The sequence below is a fragment of the Ochotona curzoniae genome, unplaced genomic scaffold, assembly GCF_017591425.1.
Source record: "Ochotona curzoniae isolate NIBS_2020 unplaced genomic scaffold, NIBS_Ocur_1.0 contig_2754, whole genome shotgun sequence".
Lineage (NCBI taxonomy): Eukaryota > Metazoa > Chordata > Mammalia > Lagomorpha > Ochotonidae > Ochotona > Ochotona curzoniae.
In genome coordinates, this window is record NW_024465582.1 from 16,463,737 (window position 1) to 16,488,283 (window position 24,547).

Genomic DNA, 24,547 nt, shown 5'->3' on the forward strand with positions numbered 1-24,547 from the left:
GGGGATGAGGATTATTATCAAGTCACCAGTCACATTTTAAAGAGTTTTGGATGTTTGTAGCATGTAACATTTCTCTGAGAATTCAGTCTTTTTATTATTATTATTTGTTCTTTTTAACTTGAGCGGTAGAGAATCAGAGAGGCCTCTCTTACCTACTGGTTCACTCCCAGATCTGGCCTGGACGTGGGCCAGATAGGAGTCAGGACCAGGCTCTAAGTCTCACGTGGGCGGCAATAACCTAATTACCTAAGCCATAACTGCTGCTTCGGAGGTGGCTATATCAGCAGGAAACTCAAGCCCAGAGCTAGGTCTGAGTCGAGCACTCCCATATGGGATGCAGGTATCCTAACCACTAGGTTGTACACCCGCATCTCAGAAAGGAGGAAGGATCAAAGTTCCAAAGTCCCGTGACTACTCTGCTGCTGCCTTGGGCCATATCAGACCAGGAAAAAAAGCATTTAGACTCCGAGGAATGCACCCTGTTGCCGGGTTATATGGGGTGTGTGTGTGTGTGTGTGTGTGTGTGTGTGTACTTCTCTTTTTAAACAAGAGAACTTTGCTGTGATTTTCCTGAAAAGATTCACTGACTCGGTCTTTCTGTGAGTACTTGGTGGAATGTTTCCTAAAGCCATGGTGTGTGTGTGTGTGTGTGTGTGTGTGTGTGTGTACACATGCGTACCTATCACTGAAACCAGCATTGCATGCGAGTTTTCTGATTGCCAGCTAGTTAGCTTCCCTGACAGGCATTTCCGGATGTGAGGAAAGGTTTATTTTGGCAGTTTTGCCTTCAACTGGTGTGGGCATGTGTACACACACACACACACACACACACACATTCCATTCACTCCCCCTCAGTAGTTAGGGCCCTCTGTCTTCAAAGCTTGGAAGTTGTATTTGCACTTTAGCAGAAGAGCTGGCTCTCGGTAAATTTCAGAGCAGGAGAGAAGGTCTCTTCCCTCCCCTGGAGCTGAATCCTACAGCTTAAAAATGGAACAATGTGTGTTTGCTGTGTTCTTTTCATCCTCTGCCTCAATAACAGGTATACAGTTACAGACAGAGCTAGACTCACGTCTTCTACAGACCTCTGGAGAATCCCAGGTTACCCACAGAGCCACATCCAGGCCACAGATGTTCAGTAAAAAGAAAGTAATCCAATATAGCTGTGTCTTACTAATACCACTGTATCACATGACTTTCTTATTCTCGCACGATAACTCGGGTACAAAGCACAGTAGAAGACAATTTTGCCAAGAAAAATTCTTAGGAATCTTATGCATGTCTTCTAGAAAACAAGATAGAATTGATACTTCTCAAAGATGAATTTGAAAACTTGGCATGGCTCCTGTAAAATACAAGCCTTGTAATGATTTAGGGAAGGGCACTAAGAATTGACATGCTGGGGAGCGCAGGTAGGGATTTACCAAGCCCAGTCTAGAAGCTGCATGGCTTGGTGGATTGTTTTTAATGCATTTCCCCAGGGCGGTACGCCCCTGACCCCTTAGAGGAACAGACCTTCCGTGTTCTGGGTGATTGGGTTCCTCCCCTCATTTTGCTGCACATTGGGGATCTGTAACGTTGTTATCTAGTGAGTCTGCACATAAATTTGCCACGTGGAGGCAGCCTCCCTGGCTGACACGCTTCTCAGCAGCTGCTTGCCATCCCTCACATTCCCTCCCTGAAGAAGTGGTTTGTAGTAGATTTGGACAGACACTAGGTGTTTGGCAGCATGTTTTTGTGGCTGGCAATTAGGACCGGCTCAGCCTTTCAACCTTCCATGTGCTGCCACGTCATGTAAACACTTAACCTTTGCTTCCCCAGTTAGCTCTTCCCGAGTTCTCCTAACCTCTTCATCGGTTCTGACATCACCATCACAGAATTCTTGCCTCTCAAAGTTACATCTGGTAAACATGTACAGGCAGATTTGATTTGGCCCTGATCCTGCTCCTCCTTTTGGGATGAGCTTTCCCAGTAGTCCCAGCAGTGTTGCCAGAATTGCTGGCTCACGGGTTGTTTCAGCTTCCCCAGCCCTCTGCTCCAGGGCCCCTCTCTTCCTCATCCTTAACAGTGCCCCTTTCTCAGTCTTATGTGCTGTTTCTGAGGAATGCTGTACTAACCCTGGGGCTTGTGAGCTCTGAATGCCAAAGCTCAGTTTTGTCTCCAGGGCTGGAGCGAGTCCTGGAGATGCGTTTCTCAGATGAGCCGAGGACGGGAGGCGTCAGTCCTCCTCTGAGGGGGCCGCTGGGGAGCAGAGCAGGAGTTACCTGCAGGTGCAGAAAATGCAGTGTGCTTGCCTGAGCCAGTGGAAGGTTCATTCTTACACTTCAAAATGAGGGCTCATTTGGGTCGCTTGCATATGAGCTCCCCTGCTTATGGTATCCCATTCACCTACTGCTTTACAAACTCCTCTCCCTGCTCCAAGCATTTCACATTTCTACATATTTAAGCATTATTGCTCAAGCATCCACGTGGCATCCAACCTATGCTGTGGACTCCCAAGGCCCCGGGCGGCCCCATTACCTTTTCTGCCCTGACAAATCTTGCATGGCTCCGAGTGTTCTCCCCACTCATGGTAACTAGTCCTGACAGCATCTGCCATGGGTTCACACTTCATCCCCTTCTGTGTCCACACTGCATTTGCACCGGAAGTCATGCGTTGCAGTGGTGCCCGCCTGGGCTTCTTTGTTCGTTATTGAGCTCCTCAGGCTAGCTGTGTGCAAGGTGCTGGGGTGGGAAGTCACAGAACTGTTCAACACCAAGCCCTGGATCGATCTCTGCAGAGAAACAAAACGTTTGCATCAGAAAGGCTGAACAGGGTCCTGCTGAATGGTGGTGGGCTTGTCTGCAGCAAGTACATACTTGCCTGTGGTAATTTGTTTAGGTCTTAAGAACACAGTCTTTGGGAGTAGAGGATTAGGATTCTAAACCAGTCACAGCCCTCTCTAACTGTGGGAGAAGTCTCTGGTATTCGGGGCTCCTTTATGGAGTGGAAATAATAGCGGTCATAATTAAAATATTTGTTGTACGTGCCTGCTGGGAATTGCAGTGGAGACCAGGGCAGTGAGCACGTGTGACCTGAATCTGTAGTCACCAGACTAACAGTGGTGATTGCTACCACTGGCATTCTGCTTCCATCCCATGAACATCAACTTCAAAGCTCCTTTCGTTCAGCTTCCTTGCCAGAGAGGATCAGACGTAGGGCCCTTCCTGGCACTTCCATCTCTAGGGTCTGCCCAGAGAGGACGAGATCCTCCTTCTTGGCCTGGGCCATCCCATGGCATTCATATGGCCACCCTTGGCTTTGCCACTGCTATCCAGCTCCCTGCTAATGCACCTGGAAAAGCAGCAGCAGAAGACAACCTGAGCACTTGAACTCCTGCTACCCATGTATAAGACATGGATGGAGCTCCAAGCTCATGTCTTTGTTCTTGCTCAGCCCCAGATGTTGCAAACATTTGGAGAGTGAGCCAGTGGATTCCCCTCCATCTATTTCTCCTTTCTGTAACTCTGCCTTTCAAATAAATAAATCCTTTAAAAAGAGGTGTCTGAGACTCCAAATCAACCTGGAAACATATTCAGTGAAGTACCCTAGTGAAGTTTTTAGAAAACCATGTCCTGTCCCGTGTTTTTATCAGTGACTCAGATGTAGAAGACGCCTACATTGTGTTTTCAGATGACATAAGCTGCAAAAGAATGGCTTCTGCTACATATGCCTGTGGTCATAAATCAGAATGACTTCAATGGGCTGCAATGCTGGATGGAAACCAACACGATGAGGCTGGACCATGGGGATAAATGTACATTCCTGCGTTGCGATCCAAAAGGCAGTTACGCAACTGCTACAGGATGGGGAGCAACAGGGCTTGGCAGCAGTCCATGTGACTAGAAGCTTCACCTGAGCCCACAGTGGGAAGTAGTGATGAAAAGAATGAATATAACTCCATGCTTCCTCCATAGAAACAGTACTAATTCCCTGTTCCCTGCACTGGACACAGTGAATCAGGAGTTACTTGCTCAGCCCTGTACATGTTCAGGAAGGACCCTGGCAAAGTAGAGTAGCTACTCAGAGTGTTGAATCTGATCCAAGGTACATTTATTGGATTCCTGTTGTGTTCACTGGTGCAGGCAATAAAGGTACTCAGACATTGCCTCCTCGTGTAAGACTCTAGCCTCAAGGAGTTGAAAATTTTAATGGCAAGCCCAACAGGTACGCACATGACCGTAAAACAAAGCAGGTTATGATGCCAAGAAGCACAAAGCAAATGCTGTGGGAATTCGGGGGCTGGACCAGCTGTCAGTTTTCCACAGGAAATGAGCACAAAGGAAACCTTGAAAGCAAAGATGCAAAGATAGGAAAACTCCAGGCACCGCTAGGGAATATGGAGCAGGCTAGCTGGCCTGGGAGAATAGGGGAGGCGTTAATTGGGAAGCAAAGTTCAGGGAAGGTTGGGGGCCGGAGTATGGAGCCATGGGCGCCATTCCAGATTAGGTAAACTGTTGGAAATAGTGGCACCTGACAATTACCTGAAGGAGCAATACACAGTTATTCTGCACAAAAAAGATACAATCTCCCCTAATGACGTAGACCAGATTTGCTTTGAATTCTTCCAAAAGCAGAAAATTTGTCTCGAGGGAATTTCGGTTTCTTTCTAAGCACTGTTTCAAAATTCAAAGTTACGCAGTGTCGAAGAGCTAGTCAAGGGGACCAGGAGTGCTTACATGGCAGCATGCAGGAGGCTGGGTAGAACTGCACGGGAAGGGCAAGTGCTGCTGCTGTTTCACCAGGCGGCCTGGGCTTTCTAGGAAGCACCCAGGGTCCTCGCAGTCAGAGATGAGCCGTGGCAGAGTTTTCTCCTTTGATTTAGGCTTCCCCATTAGCATAGCTCCTTAGCAGATAAACTGCGAGGTGATGAGTCCAGTGGCGTAGCAGACATCTTACTCCAGGGGCAGACGATACTCCCTGTGTTGTGACAACTGGCTTTCATCATTGCCTGTTACTATGCAATATGCATACATTTCATGTTGTGATATGGGGCATCCTTTAAAATATGCATTAAACAGATTCTTGCTACAGTACCCCCATATGATGAACCCAATGCAAAACAAAAGATCCAGTATAAAGGATCCACTGGAGTCCAGAAAGAACCAAGGTCAGTTGGCAGTAATGCCAGTCGGTAGTTGTGTGCTGGTGAACAAGTGTTTTAACCTCCCCATTTCCTGCTCTCTGAGGACCGACCTCTGCTAGTTCCCACCATGTAGGGTTATCTGGAAGATGAAGCTCTTAGCACATGCTCCCCTTTTACTGAAATCTTGTATTTTAAGGTACCCGTCACAGCTAAAAATGTTTATTTTAAACAACAGAAACAAAAACATAGTCATGACCTTGTGGCAGACATTGTTCTAAAGCATCACACAGGTTGATTTATTTATTCTCAGAACAAACCTGTTAACCAAGAAGCTCAAAAGTTACAAGTAGGAGAGCCAGGATTCAAACCAAGCAGTATCTTGTGTTCACTGTGGCTACAGCCATTTCTTTCCTAGACACACCAACAAATTTCTGGGTTTTTTTTTTTCCTAATTCCATTATTACTCACTCTTATATGTAATTGCATATGTCTTATTTCTCCAGGGCATTTCCATAGTAATATTTTAAAATCTTATTTATTGTAGTACAGCCAGGTTTTTGTTTGCTTTATTAAGCCTGGAGGGTGTTTGGTGCATCCGTTGGGATCTCCATATCTTGGGCTTCCCATACCAGAGTGCCTGGGTTCACATCCCAGCTCCTCCTCTTCTAGCCCAGCTTCCTGCTGATGTGCACTCTGAGCTAACAGCAATTGGGTCATTGCCACCCCTGGGGAAGACCTGGGTTGGGTTGTCTGCTCTTGGCTTCAGGTACCACTGTGGGCATTTGGGGGAGGAAAGAACAGGTGAGAACTTGGTCTCTCTGCCTCTCAAAGAAAAAAAATCTATATTTTGTTTTTTTAAAAAGTCCTTAGTAAATGTTGAATAATTCATGAAGAAATGAAAATTTTAATTGTAGAAGCAATTAATAGTCACTTTCAGGAAAAAGAGTATAATTCAACTACCTTTATCAATTCATTCTTTTATTTGTGATGAGACCAGCACAGCCCTTTGATTGATTCGAATCGGTGTTTGGCACTCTGCTTCCCTTTGCCTTGAGTCGTTGATGCTAGTTCACCTGCACTCACATGTGAATATTTGTGTAAGAGTGGTATATATATGGTAATATATAGAATAGATGGGTATATGTTATAGTGTATAATCATATATGTGTGTGTACGTGTCGTTGTGGTGATCATATCTTGCCCAGGTGAATTCACTCACTAGTGGTGTTTGCCCTGAAGAGTGATGACAGCATCTCCAACTGCCTTGTAAATTCCAGGTTCAAAGATTTTCCCAACCCTTCCCAAGCAACATCCACCTCAATTCAACCAGATGTCACTTCCACATCCTTTCTCTGCACATCCTCCTGGAACTCTGAAAGCTGTTCAGGATAAAACAAGTGTATGTAAGGGACTGTCCTAAATACAAAACATCAAAACATGAAACCGAGAAGCAGTAACTGTACACATGGACATGACGGAAGTAAACAGTAGATTGTGCAGACACAGCTGCTCCTGTGGCAGGAAGAAAGTATTGGCCATTGTCTGCAGGCGATCGGGGATGATTCAATCCCATTGTTTGCATTGTCGCCCTCAGAGCAAGGGGCAAAAAAATGTACTTTTTCCTGTTCTAAGGAGAGAATGTTCTTACTATGAGTAAGAGATGAGGAAAGCTGACCAATTCCAAAATGTATAAGAGTTGGTGGTTTTTTCCCCCTCCACTCTACAAAGTGATATTGCTTTATTGTTTGGCTCAGGTAGCTGGAAGAATAATCCCCCGCTCCCTGGGCGTGACCATTCCTTTATAGATTAGATAAGAACAATTGATGAGCTTTTAAATGCTGAGAAAATGAACCAAAACTAAAATGGAGTGTTCTTGGCCCTAACCCAAGAAGTGCGCCGAGATAAAGGTGCTTATAGAAATTTTTCTGTTAAATGTCTGTCTACTTTTTGGTCTCTCTACTTTTTGATCTCTCCGCCTGGTATCAACTCTTTATCTACACAGTCTTTATCGTCTTACCCCCTACCACTGCCCTCAAAGATGTAACCCTGAATACTCTGTTAACTGGCAAAATGTGAATCTGCATTTTATAAATCAATAGTATACAATTAATTATAGCCATTCTTTCATATAGTAAAAGTCACATGTAGATTTCCTGTAGAAAATAGATAAGGTGGATACATGTTGCTTTCTGGTTATTTTTTTAGAAATGCATCATTTTGAAAAAAAAAAAGTCTGAATTTTAGTTTTCAGAATAAAATTCAACTCAGAGTTCTCAGGTTAGGTCCTCATTCCAGAACTTTTTGATGCTGAAGAATGGGAAATTGAACAGACAAGGTGCCCACGGGCCTGTGTGGCTCCCTGGAGCTTGGGAACTTACTGCCTCCCAAGCTCTCTGCTAAGGAAGGCCTGGAGTCCTGCTCTTGCTTCAGTTGCTCTTCTGGAAGCTGGGCCAGTTGACTTGGTTTTTAGCATCCATATATTACTCATTTTTTTTTTAGATACTTCCCAAAAAGATATATTTATTTTAAAAAAAGATTTATTGGAAAGGCAGATATATAGAGAGAAGGAGATACAGAGAAAGATCCTCTGTCCTCGGTCTGCTGGTTAACTCCCAGGTGGCCACAATGGCTGGAGCTGAGTGGATCCGAAGTCTGGAGCCAGGAGCTTCTTTCTCCCACACAAATACAGGATCCCAAGGCTTTGGGCCACCTTGACTGTTTTCCCAGGCCACAAACAGGGAGCTGGATGGGAAGTGGGGCAGCCAGAACACAAACCAGCACCCATATGGGATCCTGGTGCATGCAAGGTGAGGCTTTAGCTATTAGGCTACCGCACAGGGCCCCATGTATTGCTTTCAACATCTAGGGGACTTTCATTTCTTTTTCTTCTGTGAGGGACAGATCATTGGCAGGAAGAAAGGGCACCCCGTCCGTGAGCCTAATACGTTCTATAGTCAACCTGAAACACTTAACAAACTGAGCCCCACTACATAATTCCATCATGACCACTCAGCATTATACCAGCCAGGAAATGTGTCCCCCCCTCCCATCAACTCCCTAAGAATGTCATGTGACAAGGTCTTTTCCATAGCAAGAAATGCAATCCAGAGGGAACAGGGCAGTTTGGGAAAATACTAACTGCTCTTTTTGGAAGTCATGATTATTTTGTGACAAAAAATAGTGGGGGACCTCTGAAGCAACCTGCTGCCCTCTCGCTCTGGCTGCTGCTGAGCTTGCCCCCTTTCCTCACTGACACCAGTGCGCCCAGTGGAATCTAGGGGACCGCCCACCCACGCCTCTCCCCCAAGAACAGACTTCTGTCCAAGGCCAGGTCCAGCAGGTACAGCCGAGAGTCGCCTTGATCAACCCATCACCCACTCTGCCCGACACATGCTTTGCTTTTCGCGGCTACTTTCTCTGGCCGTTGGTTTCTGAATCTTGGCAGGAGGACAGTCATTCCTTTGTGTTCTGCTCTTACAATGAGGTAAGCAGAGAAAGGGTCTGAGGCCGTCAGCTGTTCCTAATCACAGCTCCCCAGCTCGTCGTGGGTCCGCCTCGGCTCTCCCTCTTGCTCTGCTTAGCACACATAAAGAAGATGAATTACTCTCTGGTCCCTCTTCAAAAAAGCATATTGTGCGGCACATTCCAATACTGTGAGCAAAGGATGGGCTAACGTGGAGGGTAAATGGGTATCTAAATCACCTCCCTGTGGGGCTCGCGCGGGCAGCTGCCGGCCCTGAGAAGGGGATGCCGGAGCTGCGCCCTTCCGAGGGAGCTTCCGGCGGCCTTGAGAGTGGCAGGAAGTCCCTGGGGTGAGCTGTCTGGCCAACAGCTTTACAGTCCCCATGGTGTGACTGCGTTGGGCTGTAAGAAGAGCCTGTCGGTTGAGCAAGTCCGTTATAGGGAGAAACAAAACGTGGCCACTCAGAGTTCCTACCAGCTGGTTTACCTGCAGAGGAAATGGGCATCCCGAAGATTAAGTCAGAGGGTACCAGGATGTTAGAGTGAGTGGTGGTGGGTATGGGGCCTCAGTTTACCCTCTGCTCCGTTATATGAAAGTTCATTCCCAGAACACAGCTGTAGCCAGGGGAAAGGGACTGTCTGCTTAGCCTAACCAGACTGAGGTCAAAAGTGATTTATTTGACTCTTCCTGCTACTAATAATATTGTCTGCCTCACTGATTTTTTTTTTTCCATTTAACAACTTTTTTCAAAAGAAGATTTTTCTCTTTGGCTTTTTCTGTTCTTCATTGTCCTAGGGAACGTTCAAGTTAGAAGAAAAAGACTTGTTGACAAGTTTTAAGGGTCAAATTTTTAAAAAATCAATTTGCCTGACAAGTTATTTGCCATCATAAGCAACACATTTGTTGAGGAAGCCCCACTTGTCATTTTTGGGCAATTCAACTTTAGAAAGCTAAGTAGTGTTTTGTGCTAATGAAATGTCAAGTTCTGTGATCTTATGAAAAGCCATAATAGAAAGGAAATGTTGGCCAGGATGAAAACCCGTATGTGAAAATCCTTGTGATTTAATTGACTGTGAATGCTACACAATTGTGCTCGGCTCTTGGTGGAACTGGTTAGCCGTCTTCACTGTGAGTCATCATTGATAAAAGTGAACTGCTTACGCTTGCAGATTTTTTGTTTATTTTTTGGTTGGTACCTACAGTGATTGGTACATTTTGCATTGTGACCTGGTAACTCCTGTATCCCCACACATCTGAAGAGCATTTGATGTGCGCTGGACTTTTCCATCCTATTCTCCTGTGTTCATTGACAGTACTGGTTGTGCCGTGACCTCCCTGTCAATTTTATGATCTACCTAGGCGGCACTCATTCAGACCCAGCCACTCACCTCTGCATTGTTGGTTGTTTTCCATGTGGTCCATCCTCCTAGTTTGTGGATACATAGAATAAAACAGTTACTTCCATGGGCTCATGTGCAAGAGCGAAATCGACTAGTAAAAGAAGGAACAACATATAGGAGTTGGGGGAGGCAGTGAGCAGAAATGGGGACCAAGGTGGGTGGTGGCTGTAGGAGGACTCTGCTGTGAATGACAGTCCCCGCCCCCAGCTACCTGCGCCCTCTCTGGGAATGAAGTTCAAGGTGACACTAGGTATGGTGTCACCTCCCCCACAAAGTCTGACTCTCAGAGTTCCAGACAGAACAGAACTTGCACTTTAACTTGGTAGAACAAATGACCAAAATTGGTGAGTCAGAATTTCAACATAAAACAAATGTACCTTTAAAGATTTTTTTTTTTTAAATTACAAAGTCAGATATACAGAGAGGAGAGACAGAAAGGAAGATCTTCCGTCCGATGATTCACTCCCCAAGCAGCTGCCACGGCTGGTGCTAAGCCAATCTGAAGCCAGGAGCCAGGAACTTCTTCCAGGTCTCCCACATGGGTGCAGGGTCTCAAGTCCTTGGACCGCCCTCAGCTGCTTTCCCAGGCCACAAGCAGGGAGCTGGATAGAAAGTGGGGTTGCCAGGATTAGAACCGGCTCCCATATGGGATCCCAGTGCATTCAAGGCAAGGACTTTAACTATTAGACCACTGCGCTGGGCCAACAAATGTACCTTTAGTGCCTGAAATTCATAGAGTGATTCTATGCTGAACAATAGAAGCAATAATAAGACTGATGAATTAGCAAATAATCATTGAGTACCTCCCATGTTCCAGGCTCTGAGGGTACAGGAATCAATGAAACTTATTACTCTGGTCTCTTGGCACTAAAATTCTAGGAAAGGGAGTGATAATGTCATTTATCAATGACATTGATGGTTGGTGATTTCTCTGATTTTGCAAGGTAAATGATTAATATCTTTCAGATTAATATTTTAGATGAGAAAACCAAGGGCACATAGTACCCCAAGCAAAAATGAAATCTAAGCACTCTTTGCCTTCAATTCTAGATCCCATAGACTCATAAAACATTTTTTTAAAGATTTATTTTATTTTTAGTATTAAAAGCCAGATATACAGAGAGGAGGAGAGATAAAGGGGAAGATCTTCCATCTGTTGATTCACTCCTCAAGCAACTGCAATGGCCTGAACTGAGCCAATCCACAGCCAGAAGCCAGGCGCTTCTTGGGTCTCCCATGTGGGTGCAGGGTCCCAGGGCTTTGGGCTGTCCTTGACTGCTTTCCCAGGCCACAAGCAGAGAGCTGGATCGGAAGTGGCACTGACAGGATACAATCTGGTGCCCATATGGGATCCCACCGCGTTCAAAGCGAGGACTTTAGCTACTAGGCTATCGTGCCAGGCCCTAGAACTTTTTAAACAATCTATAAAGGATCCAAGTGTTAGAGGGCAGGAAAGCTTCACATGGCCTTAGACACAGATTTGAGGGTAGTTGCTGAGTGGTCCTACTTCATCCCTTCACTGCTTTTGGTTCCCCTCCCTCACTTCCTCCGTTAGGGTCCTACATGTGGCAGCAGTGAGCAGCCACTTGGCACAGGGAAGCCCATTTTCCACCTGTAGTATGAAATGTAGTGGTAGAGTTTCACATTTCCTTTTAAAACTCCAGCTCCTTGTATTCTCATGAATACGGTACACCGTGACCCCATCCTTGATTTCCTTGTGGTAAACGTGCCCGTCTTGAAGCTGCAAACAGGCGGCTTTCATTAGACGGGTTTTGGAGAAGTGCTTTGCAGAGGAGCAGCACTTCCACAATACAATTAAAACCTAGGTGCAGCAGTCGCCATCACCCCCACTGTCCTTCCTGGTCCCAGGAAGAGCAAGGAAGCATCCTGCGAAAGCAGCAGAATGACAATTTGAAACAGAAGGCTTCTTTAGAGTCCACATTTCAAAACCAGGAGGCGTGATGGAGGATGGAGGAGAGGAAGCCGATGAGGAGTGGGATACGATGCTAGGTTAATGTAAAAGACAGAGGTTTTCAGCAGGTGGGAGACTAAAATCCAAGCAAATGACGGACCCTTGGAAACTGGCATTGTTTGTGTTAGTCTTCAATACTTGGCTGAATATATATTTCTTTTTTCCAAGTAATCTTACCAAGTGTTACACTCAAAGAAACCTAATTTATAATACAGACTTAGAGTTCCACATACATATTTATGAAATATTTTCTCCTGCTCCTCAAGAAAAAAATCACTTATTTGGTGCATGAAACTGATTAGCAAATGATTGTCTTCATAAATAAAGAGGTCATTGTCTATTTGTGTCAAGAATTACCCTTTTCCACTTTCTTCCCCAAGTGCATGCTGCTTGCTTAAAACTTCCAGGTGTCTGAAGCAAAGTTTTAATGTCCATTCCATAAAGTGCCTCATTCCATGTACTGTCAGTGCTGAACTCGTTGGTAAACATGAAGAAGTTATACAGAAATCATTGCTTGCTCGATGACAGGTTACTAATGGATAGCTTTTCAGAAAGTCAAGTCCAAGTGCTCAGCCAGGAGGTCTCCATGGCCCTCCCTACTTCATTCATTTGAACTTACTATGCAATCCTGGGCAAATCGGTTACCTTCTCTGACCTGTTCTTTCTTCACCCATAAAATAGTGTTGGCAACATTCGCATTACCCAGCTGTCCTGAAATTAAATAAGCATGTACCATCGGTCAGAGGTGGCACTTGGTGAGTCAGTGGACCAGCATAAAAGTTAACCCCCAAAATATCAATGTCTTCCTTACTGGAAGAGCCATCTTAGCCCCTGGAGCAGTGTCCCAGGGTTCCTTTAAGAGTGACTTGATTCTGATGGCAGATTAACTTCATAATAAAGATGTCAGCGTGTCTCAAAAGGAGCTAGTTTAGCTAATTCCAGACCAGATGAGGACAAAGAGACCAGTTCAGATCATTATCTGCAGGACCAGCTCTGGAATGCTTCTCAACCATGGACTGAGATGAATGCATGGCTGTTGTAACACTCCCACCAGTATTCACATACCCGGATGGCTTCCCACCTTCCCACTGCCCCAGTTCCCTTTCGTCGCGTTTGTTCAAGTGAGGAGGCTAAGTGGACTTTCCTCCTTCTCTAGCCTTTAGGATGTTCCTGCCAAAGTTCCCATTTCGACAAAGTGATTTAAGACTTTGCCCTTGTCCCTAGCCATGCTCTGTGTTTAGCTTCAGGATGAAGAGAGTCTCGTATTTCATGGCGCCAGGGGGAGTGGGTGGTCAGAGTTCAGCTGAGGCACAGGATGAATGGCATCCTGCTCCCCTGGGGTTTTGTCTCCCAGAGTTCCCACCTGGTTTCCCAGCAGTGCTAAGGCCACTGTGTAACAGGTTGGACACCTCTGCTGCTCTTGCCCTGCCACCTGCATGGCCTTGCTCCTGGTGATCTCCTCACTTTTACAAGCATGGGTACCAGAAGCAGAGGTGGGCAAGGAAGGCTGCAGACCTCCTCGGGGGAAGGACCAGCATGGAAAATCCATGATCTTTTCGAGGGAAAATGACCTTGTGTTGACTGTTGATTCTGACTGTGCTTACTGCCCCCAAAAATGCCTTGATGGATGGCATTCACAGATTCAGAATTAGGGAGTATGGCAAAAGTTTTTCATTGATTTTTCTAATTAAACAAGCTACAAGCTTCATTTCTTAAAAGTTGACAGGCCTAAAATGAGTACTGCATTAGCAGTTTGCCATGGGGGAGGGAGGAAGTTGAAGCCTCATTCTTTGTGGATTTGGTTTCCAGCGTGCTGTCCTCACCCATTTGGCTTTCCTTTTGACTCACTGTAGCCAGGAATGGTGGGCTGCAGCTCAGAAGAGAGCTGCATGGGAACAGAATAGAAAGAGGAAGAAAACTCTGCTGTTTGCCCCTGCTCGCAAGGCTATCCCAGCCCATTGTGCTTATCCTGCTCCCCAGGCTGGCAGGGAAAAGAGCTGGGAGAATGACAGCCTTTGGGGGTGACAAAATTCAGGCAATTATGGGCGAGTGAGCCCCTTCCAATAGATTGTTTTGAGCATAGAAAAGCCAAGATATTTTGAGAGGTGAGTCAGACCTGAGAGTGGAAGGGGAGGATAGGATACTCTAGGGTAGATTAGTCCATTTATAATGTGGTTGAGTGGTACCATTTTAATGAACAGAGGTTGGGTTTCCTGAAAACGAGCAGGAGTAAGAAGTTCACACACTGAATCCCAATGCCAAAGTTAACCTCTTCATTTATAGAAGCTGCAGCTGGCATTCTCAGAGGGCAAACTTTCCCTAAACTTAATTGTATACAATCCAGATTTTAATTTCCCCTCTATTCTACTTGCTGTTATCAAAAACTTTAGTTACTTGTTTTTAAATTTGCTTTGTAGTTTGTAATTAAAAATAATTGCATATCATGAAAATTATATTCAAATGCAAATGAAATGATGAGTTGATGTCGTTTCAATTCACACCTAATTTAATTAAGCAAACCCAACCATGTGGTGATCACATTTTTTTGTATATATTTTTAAATAACCTGTATAAGTTAATGTAAAGTCATTACCTAAATATTAAGACATAAGAATCTGAGACTCCTCATTGATAGGATCAAAACATACTCTTTGAATACATGTTAAACAATAAAGTGTAATTGGATTATGTTATCTCGTTCCAATAATCTAGTCCATTGGGGAGAATGAAGAAGGAAGTGGGGAAACAACTAATTTAATCTTTTGAGCTCTTCATATTCTTTAAAATATTGATTTGGAACACAGAGTTATAGAGAGGGAGAGACAGATCCTCCATCTGAAAGTCATGGCACCTTCTTAAACTTAGGATAGCACCTGGCCAGAGGTGGGCCTTGAGGGTGTCCTGCAGATCAAGACACACTCAGGTGTTATACACCTGCTTGGATAGCAGAGAAAGGCTGTGCAGTTTTTCAAAAATCCACCAAAATGTATATATTTTTAAGTTGTGATTGTGAGATAAATGGAACAGAGGAAATGCTTGTGAACTTTGACCTTTTATCCCAATGTCTACTTCAGTGCTAACTGAAAACAGGTGATCAGAATGATAGCTTAAATTATACATTGGAAAAATATAATTCCAAAATACATGCATAAACATTTCTTTTGAAAGAATTGAATGTGTTCATCTGTGTGAATCCCCAGTGCTTGCATTAACTTGCCAGAACATTCTTACAGTACTTCTCCTTATATTCACAACATATACTCACTACTCACACTCAGTTTTCCCCAGCTAACAGTTAACTAGGAAATCATTTATACTTTGAAATCATCAGAGAGCAGATTTTTGTGTGTGAAATCAACCCCTGGGAGGAAAAAAAAAAATCACCACAAATAAAACCAGTTGATGTGTATTTGCTGATGCGGTTGATTTCTAGCTATTCTATAGCTTTTCCTCTTCACCATTTATGATGCTTTGTAAGTTTGGGGCCAAATTCCAAGATGTATATATATTTTAAAAAATCCCTTTGCCAAGTGGGATGAGGGTAGGGGGACTATGGAAGGAAATGCTGCTCCCACTGACTTCCACTGTAGAATTCCCTGGAACTGATTACCTGAAAATCTTCTGTTTGCCTTCCCCAGGAATGGCGGCCCTAGATAGTAAGGCATCAGGAAAGATGGGAATGCGAGCTGTAGTCTATTACATGACTACCACCATCATTGCCGTGGTGATTGGCATAATCATTGTCATCATCATCCATCCTGGGAAGGGCACAAAGGAAAACATGCACAGAGAAGGCAAAATTGTACAAGTGACAGCTGCAGATGCCTTCCTGGACTTGATCAGGTAGGTCCTCGCAAGCCCGTCCCTGGAGTACATTTTGACTGCCATCTCCTCTCTTTTGGACCCTTGGAAGAGGTATCTGACTCAGCTGGCCTTGCCAGGCCTAAAGGAAGGGCACATTTTTTCTGCTTTCTAGCAGAAGCTAAAGGAAGGATATGTTTGCTGGTCTCATAAAATGAGAGGAGAGAGTGCTGCTTTTAAGAGTCAGAATCTGGTCACTGAGTTCTCTGTTCTGACATCCACCTTGAAAAATGACTGCTTCTTAATCCAGCTTTTTATTCAAGTGTGGTCTGGTCATGAAGTCTCCTGATGAAAACTCATGATCCCTATCATCATCCATTACGCACATCCATGAAGTTCCAGAAGGAACATTGGAGATGATTTGGTCATATTTGTCCCAAGGTTTTCCTCTTGTGCTATGAAGAAAGGAATTGACAGATTAAGATTCCAGTCTGGTTTCAGCATTGTTGTTTGAACAAAATATAACCCTATTACAAATGAATCTTAAGTAATGCTTGGGGTAGACCTAGATACAGTAGGTTTAATATAGAACTGTGAAGTAAGTCAAAGTGTGATATCCCCACTTGCTGTCTCTATACCTGCTCTTGTGTCACTCAGGTCTCATAAGACACTCAGACGCTGGAGAAAGTGTGCAAAGGCATGGGGGCAGGGGGCGAGGCTCAGGCAAGTTATGTGGATAATGAGGCACCAGAGAACCAGCACAGTGGAAAGCTGTTTTATTGCCACCCCGAGCTGTGAAGAGGCAAAAGGTGGTGGCTGTTGCTAGAACCCGGAAGAGCTGTGGCTAAGGGAGAGGGGCTCAGAGTGGGAGCTACATCGTTAACTGGAGGAGAGGAACTGCTGCTTCATGTCAAAGAGCGAGCCAGGAAAATATACACATGGAATTAGTCTCCCTCCAGCCTGTGATCTACTGGTACAGGCCACTCGGTCAATCTCGATGAGAAGCCAGAAGGCAACAGAAGCCACAGGCTGCACTCCACAGGGCTCAGCTTCCCAGGACGTACAGAGTAGAACGAAGGATGAGTCGAGAAAGGAAAGTGGAAGATGTCCCAGCACAGGCCTCCAGATCGCCACCTGTTTAGCATTCACCCACTGTGTAGCCCCAGCCAGCCTGTCCTCCCAAAGTTGCCTCCCTTATTCCCATCTTTCCCTCTTCCCAGCGAAGTGATTGCTGTGTCAGTCACCAACGCTGACTCTAAGGGGTTCCCCACTGAACATCGGAAAATCACTCCTCTAAAGCATTGGGTTCACAAGCCAACCAAGGAATTGTTCTGTGGCAGGTAGATTCAGGAGAGAGTTAGGGGACACAAAATCTCCTAGGGAAACATGTCTCAGTCTACCCATGGGTAACTTTGCAGCATCTGAGTGTAAGCACCGGCCAACTCCATGGGGCTTCTTTAGTTCATCAGAATGACGTTTCCTACCAACTTAGCCTCAGCTGGTATGTGATCGTTCAGCTCATACAGCTGGTTAAAACTTTTCAGTATGATTTTTATGGACTTTGTCCTCAAGTAGTCTGGATTGGGAAGGAGTGTTTTGTTATATTTTCTTTCCCTATCATTTCTACTGTTCGGAGAGCTAGAATCCTGTTATATCAAGGCTAGTTGATCCCTCAGAGCACCATGTGCTTCTGTCCCTCCTTGACGCATTGGCAGCTGCTTGAACAACCTCTCGGGCTCTCACCAGTTCAGATTTTATGGCCCAGCTCTCCATTAGCCACCAAGGAGCCTCAGAAGCTCCAGTAATTCAGTGGCAGTATCCATCACCTGGATTTTGGGAGGATTTATTTTTAGGATAACCATGTTCTGACCATGATTTTAATTTAGACTATTCAGGGCAATAGCCACTGCTAAATAGCACCTCAGCCAGAATATTGATGGCTAGTGACATTTCCCTTCCCAGTTTGGTTCTTCCTTTGAGCAGGGTTTTAATGATGCTGTGGCTGAATGAAGATTCCCACTGGCTCCTATGAGGATAGAAGAGTTGGTGGTCCTTAAGGAATTTCACTCTCCTGGCTAGTCCTTAGGGGTGTGTTCAAGTCATCAAATCCAGCAAAATCTTTGTCCATTGGCTGCTTGATTCAATACACTCCCAACCTTAGTCATAATGATACAATATTCAAAAAGCAACCTTACAGCATGGGAACGTTTTCACGTGATTGTTCGTTTCTTTGCAGGAACATGTTCCCTCCAAATCTGGTGGAAGCCTGCTTTAAACAGGTAAACACAGCCACTAACTCACGGTTCAGATTCCTCTTTGGCATACCAAACCAAGTGGTACAGTCTGTTTCTCTGTGATATTACATCTCTACATTAAGAACTACTCCTTCCAATCAGATGGGAAGCACTTCATTTTCTGAGTGTCTTTTCCAGGAGCGGCACTCTGAGCTTACACTGAAGAGTTCTTAGTCTCCTGATACAATGTGTCTTGCATATACAAGTTCTCATTGATTCTGTTATTAAGGAGATTAATCAAGAGACCTTCCTCCTGCTTCTGCTTCCTCACATGTAAAAAGCCCCCCACCCCAACACAAAATACATTTACAACTTATCTTCAGGAAAGTTAGGATATTCTGGAGTTTGGGTTTAGTATAAAAATCAGTTGACCTTATTTCTACAAGTCTACAAAAGGTCTTACGGATCCTAAAAGAGAACGCTCTCAGAAGAGAATGTCCTTATCATTTATGGAATGCCTGCTCTGGGCCAGGCATGTTATATTTAGTCCTCACATAACTCTGGGGCGTATCAGTGTCTTCATTTCACTGTGAGACGACTCATCTGAGAACTCAGGGAAGTTATGGAACAGGGACAAGTTTTCACAGATAGTAAGTAGCCCACCTGACTCCAACCACATTCTGTCCTCTCTTCACTGCGCCACTCTGCTTCTCGGACAGGGATATTCAGAGTGCTGAGCTCTTGCCTGGAGGCCAGTGAGGTCCAGTCATTCTGGCCTCTGAGCCAAGCAAGCCCTGTCTCTGTGCTGTAAATACAAACACATTCTATTAAGGCAGACAGCATGGGACACTCGCATCCCGTACTGGAGTGCTGGCTTGGATCCCAGCCGCTCCTCTTGTCAATGGTAAATCTTGGGAGGCAGCAGGTGGTAGTTTGTGTGCTTGGCTCCCTGCTGCTCATGAGGAAGACGCAGAGAGAATTTTGGGCTCTTGGAAGGTTTGTGTTTGTGTCGTAGAGAGAGACTCTGCCTTTCAAGTAGAAAATAAGTATTTAAAAAACATAACACTTTAAGTTCACTCTAAACTCATGCCATGAAATGGCTTTTTTGCTTAAAATATTAAAAGGAAATAGTTGACCCTTGTGAGTTAAATAACACTTCCCAAAGCATTTCTGCAGAAAGTGCCAATTCACTCCAGTGGTGAGTCCTTAGCCCTTCTGCTTAAAATCTCGGTAAAACACCGACTTCATGGAGAACTGGGCTTTTTGTTTACTTACTTATTTGATAAATAGATCTTCTTTAAAAAAAATAAAGAAAAGACATAAAAAGCCAAAGCTCTTCCCACAGCTTCACTCCCTCCACTGGTTTAACTCCCCAGATGCCCACAGTACTCAGGACTGGGCCAATCTGAAACCAAGAGCCAGAAAGCCAATCTAGACTTCCCATGAAGGACAGAATAGTTGAAGTCACCCGTGGGTCAGCAAGTAGCTGGGAGAGGAAGAGTTCCAACGCCAGCCCTCCATTACAGGCTGCAGCTAGAAGCTTAACCCCTAGACTAAATGCCCACCCTGGTGACTGGAGTTTACATGTTCAAGTCTTCCTTTGGACTTTTATTTCCTCTTTTTTGTCTTTTAGATTGTTTGAAAGGCAGAGTTAAGTCAGAAAATGACAGACATATCTTTCATCTGCTGGTTTCTGCCACAACAGCTGGAGCTGAGCCAGTCTGAATCCAGGGGCTTCCTCCAGGTCCCCCTTGCGGGTACAGGGGCCCAAGCACTGAGGCCATCCCACCACTGCCTTCCCAGGCCATGAGCAGAGAGCTGGGATGGAAGTGGCACAGCCAGGACTCAAACCAGCACTCATATGGAATGTTGGCACCATAGATGGAGGCTTAACTTGCTATGTCATGGTGCCATCGCTTTTAATTCCCTCTTTATAAAGATTTTCATGGAGACTTTAGTAGGTGATATATCTGCATGCTGAAAAATTCAAACAATCCTTTCTTTTAAAAGGCTAAGGGGTCATATTCTAATAATTCTAATTTCATTTGTTTGGAAGCAACTAACTCCTTTCAGTTCAAACAGCCAAGCCCAGCACCATGGGCTGATAATTGTAGTTGGTCAGTGATATTTAAAAAAATGCTGATTTCCATGTCTTTCATATGGAAAAAATTTAGATTTACTGAATTTGCTTTTGAAGGGGAAGCAAATGTATCTCCCCAGATCTGCCTCACTTAGACCAGAATGCAAATGAGATTCCAATTCTTGAGTAAGCTTCAAACTAAGGTGCAGGGAGGCATAGGAAAGGCTGAACAGGATGGAAAAAATCTACCCTGTACAAGCCACAGAACTCACACACAGCCTTTGAAAGAGATTTGGGAGCTGACAAATACGAGACAGACAAGCCAGTCTATTGTCATTGCTTGAAATTACCCATCAGTCCCACTGGACATTTAAGGGTGTCCACCGTATGTACAGTTGGCCGTATCTTTGGGAAGAGTGGTTTCCCTGGAGACAAGACAGTCCTCTATTTATTCCTGGTAAAGAGAGGGCCGAGCACTTCCTGCTAGGCTGTGGATGCTTCCCCAGCCTAGATCCAGTCCTCATTTCTACACTCTCATGATGTTATAACCCATGCCACCAATGCCAGGCATTCTCCTTTCATTAAAGTCTTGGCGGGATGGGCTTCCTCGCGTCCCATGACCACAGTAATGCACCCAGTGTCTCCCGTCAGAGGCATCTATGCAGCAGCTATGGGGAAAAGACCATCTCTGAGGTAGAAGAGAAATGCCACTGTGGACTTGGAGAAAGTAAGTTGTCATCCTATTAAGCATCTATCCTTAAGCATTGATAATATTAGGAATGGCTTGAAGAGTGTTGCTTTTGGAACACTTCATAGCCACTGAAATCTCCAACTAAGCCTGATCCCTGGAGGACTTGGTCAGTGGAAATCATTAACAAACATGAGTACTTTATAATTTTAAGGTATTATATGTCCCGTTTGATTGGATCAACTCAGCAATTGCGCAATGTAGAACTAGCACAGTTATTTTATTCATAGCTGTGGGATTTGAGAGGATATTTGGTGATTTGTGTGTGTGTGTGTGTTCCTATAGCATCATCCTCACAAAAAAGAATATTTATGCTTTTAAAAATTCAATTTATAGTTATTTGAGTTATATATTTATGTTTTGAGGAAGTCGTGGGGGGTTGCCACAGGATAAATGAGTGAGCTGATAGAGGGAAGGAAGGGAGAAAATGACTTTATTCTTAGGACACAAAGCAGTATATATCACTAAGGAAAATTGGACAGCAGAGAATTACAAAGAACAAATGGAAATCACCTTTAATCCCTGTTGTGCTTTTATCTTTAAGTTTAAAACCACCTATGAGAAAAGAAGCTTTCGAGTGCCCGTCCAGGCCAATGAAACGCTCGTGGGTGCTGTGATTAACAACGTGTCCGAGGCCATGGAGACCCTCACACGGATCACCGAGGAGCTGGTACCAGTTCCGGGATCTGTGAATGGGGTCAATGCTCTGGGACTCGTGGTCTTCTCCATGTGCTTTGGTTTCGTGATTGGAAACATGAAGGAGCAGGGACAGGCCCTGAGAGACTTCTTTGATTCTCTCAACGAAGCCATCATGAGACTAGTGGCCGTGATTATGTGGTATGTATTTCCATTTGCTCAGGATGCGTACAGCCGTCAGCAGGTGTTCTCTGTTGAGGGAGCTGTCAACAGGTAGAATGGCTGCAGTGATCTCATTCTCATCACACACACACACACACACACACTCTCTCTCTCTCTCTCTTTCAATCTCTCTCTCTCTCTGCAATTTCTGAGCCTACCAAGGCCTTACGTATGTCTGTAAGCCTCTCTTAACAAGTTCCATGGCCTTGTCTTGGAAAGATGTCCATTTATCCTAGTGGAAAAGGAATTCCACTCCTCATTCCTCCATTTCAGATCTATCTAGTGATTACTTCATCTATTGATAAAGTCTACTGTACGATAATCATATGATGCCGGTCATTGTGGATACAGCAATGAAAAAAAATTGATATCCTAGATCTTAGATGCTTTTAAGACAGATGACAGATCCATCAACCATATGCTTTAGTCACAAATGCTAGGACAAAAATAACAGCAAGTGACTGGAGAAAAGGCATGAAATGTGCTGCCATGATGGTACGGAGGCCTTGGAGAAGTGACAATGTTTTGTTAATACCGGAAAGACCGGAAGCCAGCTGCACAAAGGCACGTAGAGGGAATTCCCAGCCGAAGGCTGCAAATGTAGAGAAGTCCCTAGACCACTGGCAAGAACAGAGGTCATGTCTCTGGGTCAGCCTTAAATGCACAGGGCAGTTTTGTTACCATACCTGTAGGACTCCTGGAAAATGCCAAGCATGGTTTACTAAAACTTCCTTTCATATAGCACGAAACAAAGTAAAAAGCCAATTCTCCAGGGGAACACTGACCTTGGAATGGAAGCTCTCTTTCCAGCAGGGAGAGAACTGTTTACTTGGCGTAGGCCTCGGGTTGAGTATCTTCTCGGTGCTTCAGTGCAGGCTCTCCCCTGCCCGAGGCAGGAAGGCGTCCCTGGCTAAGGAAAATGCTTACTCATCAACACGAACCAAAATGCCCTTTGTCCTTATGCCACCAGAACCAGAGAAATCCATTTTTTAGCAGCTAGTACAAGATGGATATGAACTAGGGCACAGTGATGTACCACAATGGGGTCTCCATAGCAGCTTCCAACTGGAAGGCTCTCTGAAGTCCTGGCGGGGCTCAGGCTGAACATTCATCTTCACATCATTAAAATGCCTGCACCTTTCAGCGCTCCTGTGAAAGAAGCCCATTCAAACACTGAACAAACCTCACATGTAGCTTGTCTTGCAGTACTCAGCCCCGCACCCAGGCCTGGGTGATGACATCTGGGAACGGGTACCCCTGCGAGTTCCTGGCCTGTACTTTTGAAGAAGCATTGTTGGATTTCCTCTTTTTCTCTCCAATTTGAAATTAGTTTTCCACAGTTGCCAACAGACTCGTCTCCTCGAGGGCGACTGGCTCCTTGATTTTCAGTGACATGAGCTTGGTTGTGGTTAATGGTACAGGGCGAGGGACATGGAAGCTGGGTGGCAAGGCCTGTAAGCAGCAAGGGTTCTCCTGTGCCTGTGAGTTACTTAGTCCGCAGGCAAATAGGCCCGAATGCAGTAAGCTGGGGGTAACACTCCTTCATTAGGACCCCCGGTTGTGCTGATCCGTATGTGCACATTATTCATTTTAATAGTTCTGAATGTATTTTCGTCACCTTCTATTTATGGCAAACGTTGCTATTTGCCATAAATAGTGTTTTCTATTTGCACTCTAAGAAAAAAAAAGTTTTCCTCATAGCTGACCTCAAGAGAAAGGAGATTTGAAGAGTAATACTAAGAATATTATCTGTGCTGTGAAGTTCTGGGAAAAGGGGCCATGGAGTAGAAGAACTAACCTGTGCCTCTCACTGTAACTGGCAATCCAGCTCAGGCATACAAGATCTGTATGTGTCAGTTCAGGGCAGGTGTCTCGGAGGATCAGAAAAGTGAGCCAGGTATGAGGAAAATACGTCCATCTAGCAAAACAGGTGCACGACAAAACTTCTGGACCTGCCTTTTCCCCACAGGGTTAGGTGACGGGGGATAGTCTGTCCCAGAGCAATCCCAAGTGAGAGGAAAAGCCAAAAGCCAGCTCTGTGATAACCATGGGCCCTTCAACATAATGTAGGACCCAGTTTCTACAAGTTTGAACAGGAACTAAAGCAAAAGTGTTTGAAACCCCTCCCTCTCCTTCTCTTACCAGTCTGTACTTGGCAGGAAATGGCTTATCAGACTCGAGTCACCTGTGTGTTCTCCACAGGTACGCCCCTCTGGGCATCCTCTTCCTGATCGCAGGGAAGATTGTTGAGATGGAAGACATGGGTGTGATCGGGGGACAGCTGGCCATGTACACAGTGACGGTCATCGTTGGCTTGCTCATCCACGCCGTCATCGTCCTGCCGCTCCTGTACTTCCTGGTGACACGGAAGAACCCTTGGGTTTTCATTGGAGGATTGCTCCAAGCCCTCATCACAGCTCTGGGGACGTCATCGAGGTGGGTGCACCGTGTCGCCCACTCCTCAATGTGTTTGGGAAACTGCTTTGAACCAGGGCCCCTATGGTTGAAAGGAGGAAGAGATCTTTTCTTCAGGGCCCCTATGGTTGAAAGGAGGAGATCTTTTCTTCAGGGTTTGAAGCTTCCAGAAATACTTTTTAAGGTTCTTAACTTGAAAGACAGAGGAGGAGAGACACAGAAAACAACATCTTGGACCCACTAATTCACTGCCCAGTTGGCCACAGGAGCCAGAAACTGGGTTCAGGTCTCGTCTGTGGGTGGCAGTGGTCCAAGTACTCGAGCCATCACCACATGTTTTCCCAATTGCATTAGCAGGAAGCTTGGATTAGATGCCGAAGAACCAGACCTGAATCCAGCACTATGAGTTGGGATGCCAGCCCTACAACAAGCAGCTTAGCGAGCTGTGCCACA

General features: G+C 45.1%; 1 protein-coding gene across 4 annotated transcripts in view; it reads left to right on the forward strand.

Annotated features, from left to right (window-relative positions):
* SLC1A3 (solute carrier family 1 member 3) overlaps window positions 1–24,547 on the forward strand; it is a 72,212-nt gene that overhangs the window by 43,304 nt on the left and 4,361 nt on the right. For 3 of the 4 annotated variants that reach the window (XM_040977665.1, XM_040977666.1, XM_040977668.1), the window contains 4 exons: window positions 15,597–15,801; window positions 17,996–18,038; window positions 21,366–21,658; window positions 23,882–24,115. In XM_040977665.1, coding sequence (XP_040833599.1) covers window positions 15,597–15,801; window positions 17,996–18,038; window positions 21,366–21,658; window positions 23,882–24,115 — 775 coding nt within the window. The remainder of the gene's footprint in view (window positions 1–15,596; window positions 15,802–17,995; window positions 18,039–21,365; window positions 21,659–23,881; window positions 24,116–24,547) is intronic. The other variant, XM_040977669.1, reaches the window with a different exon arrangement.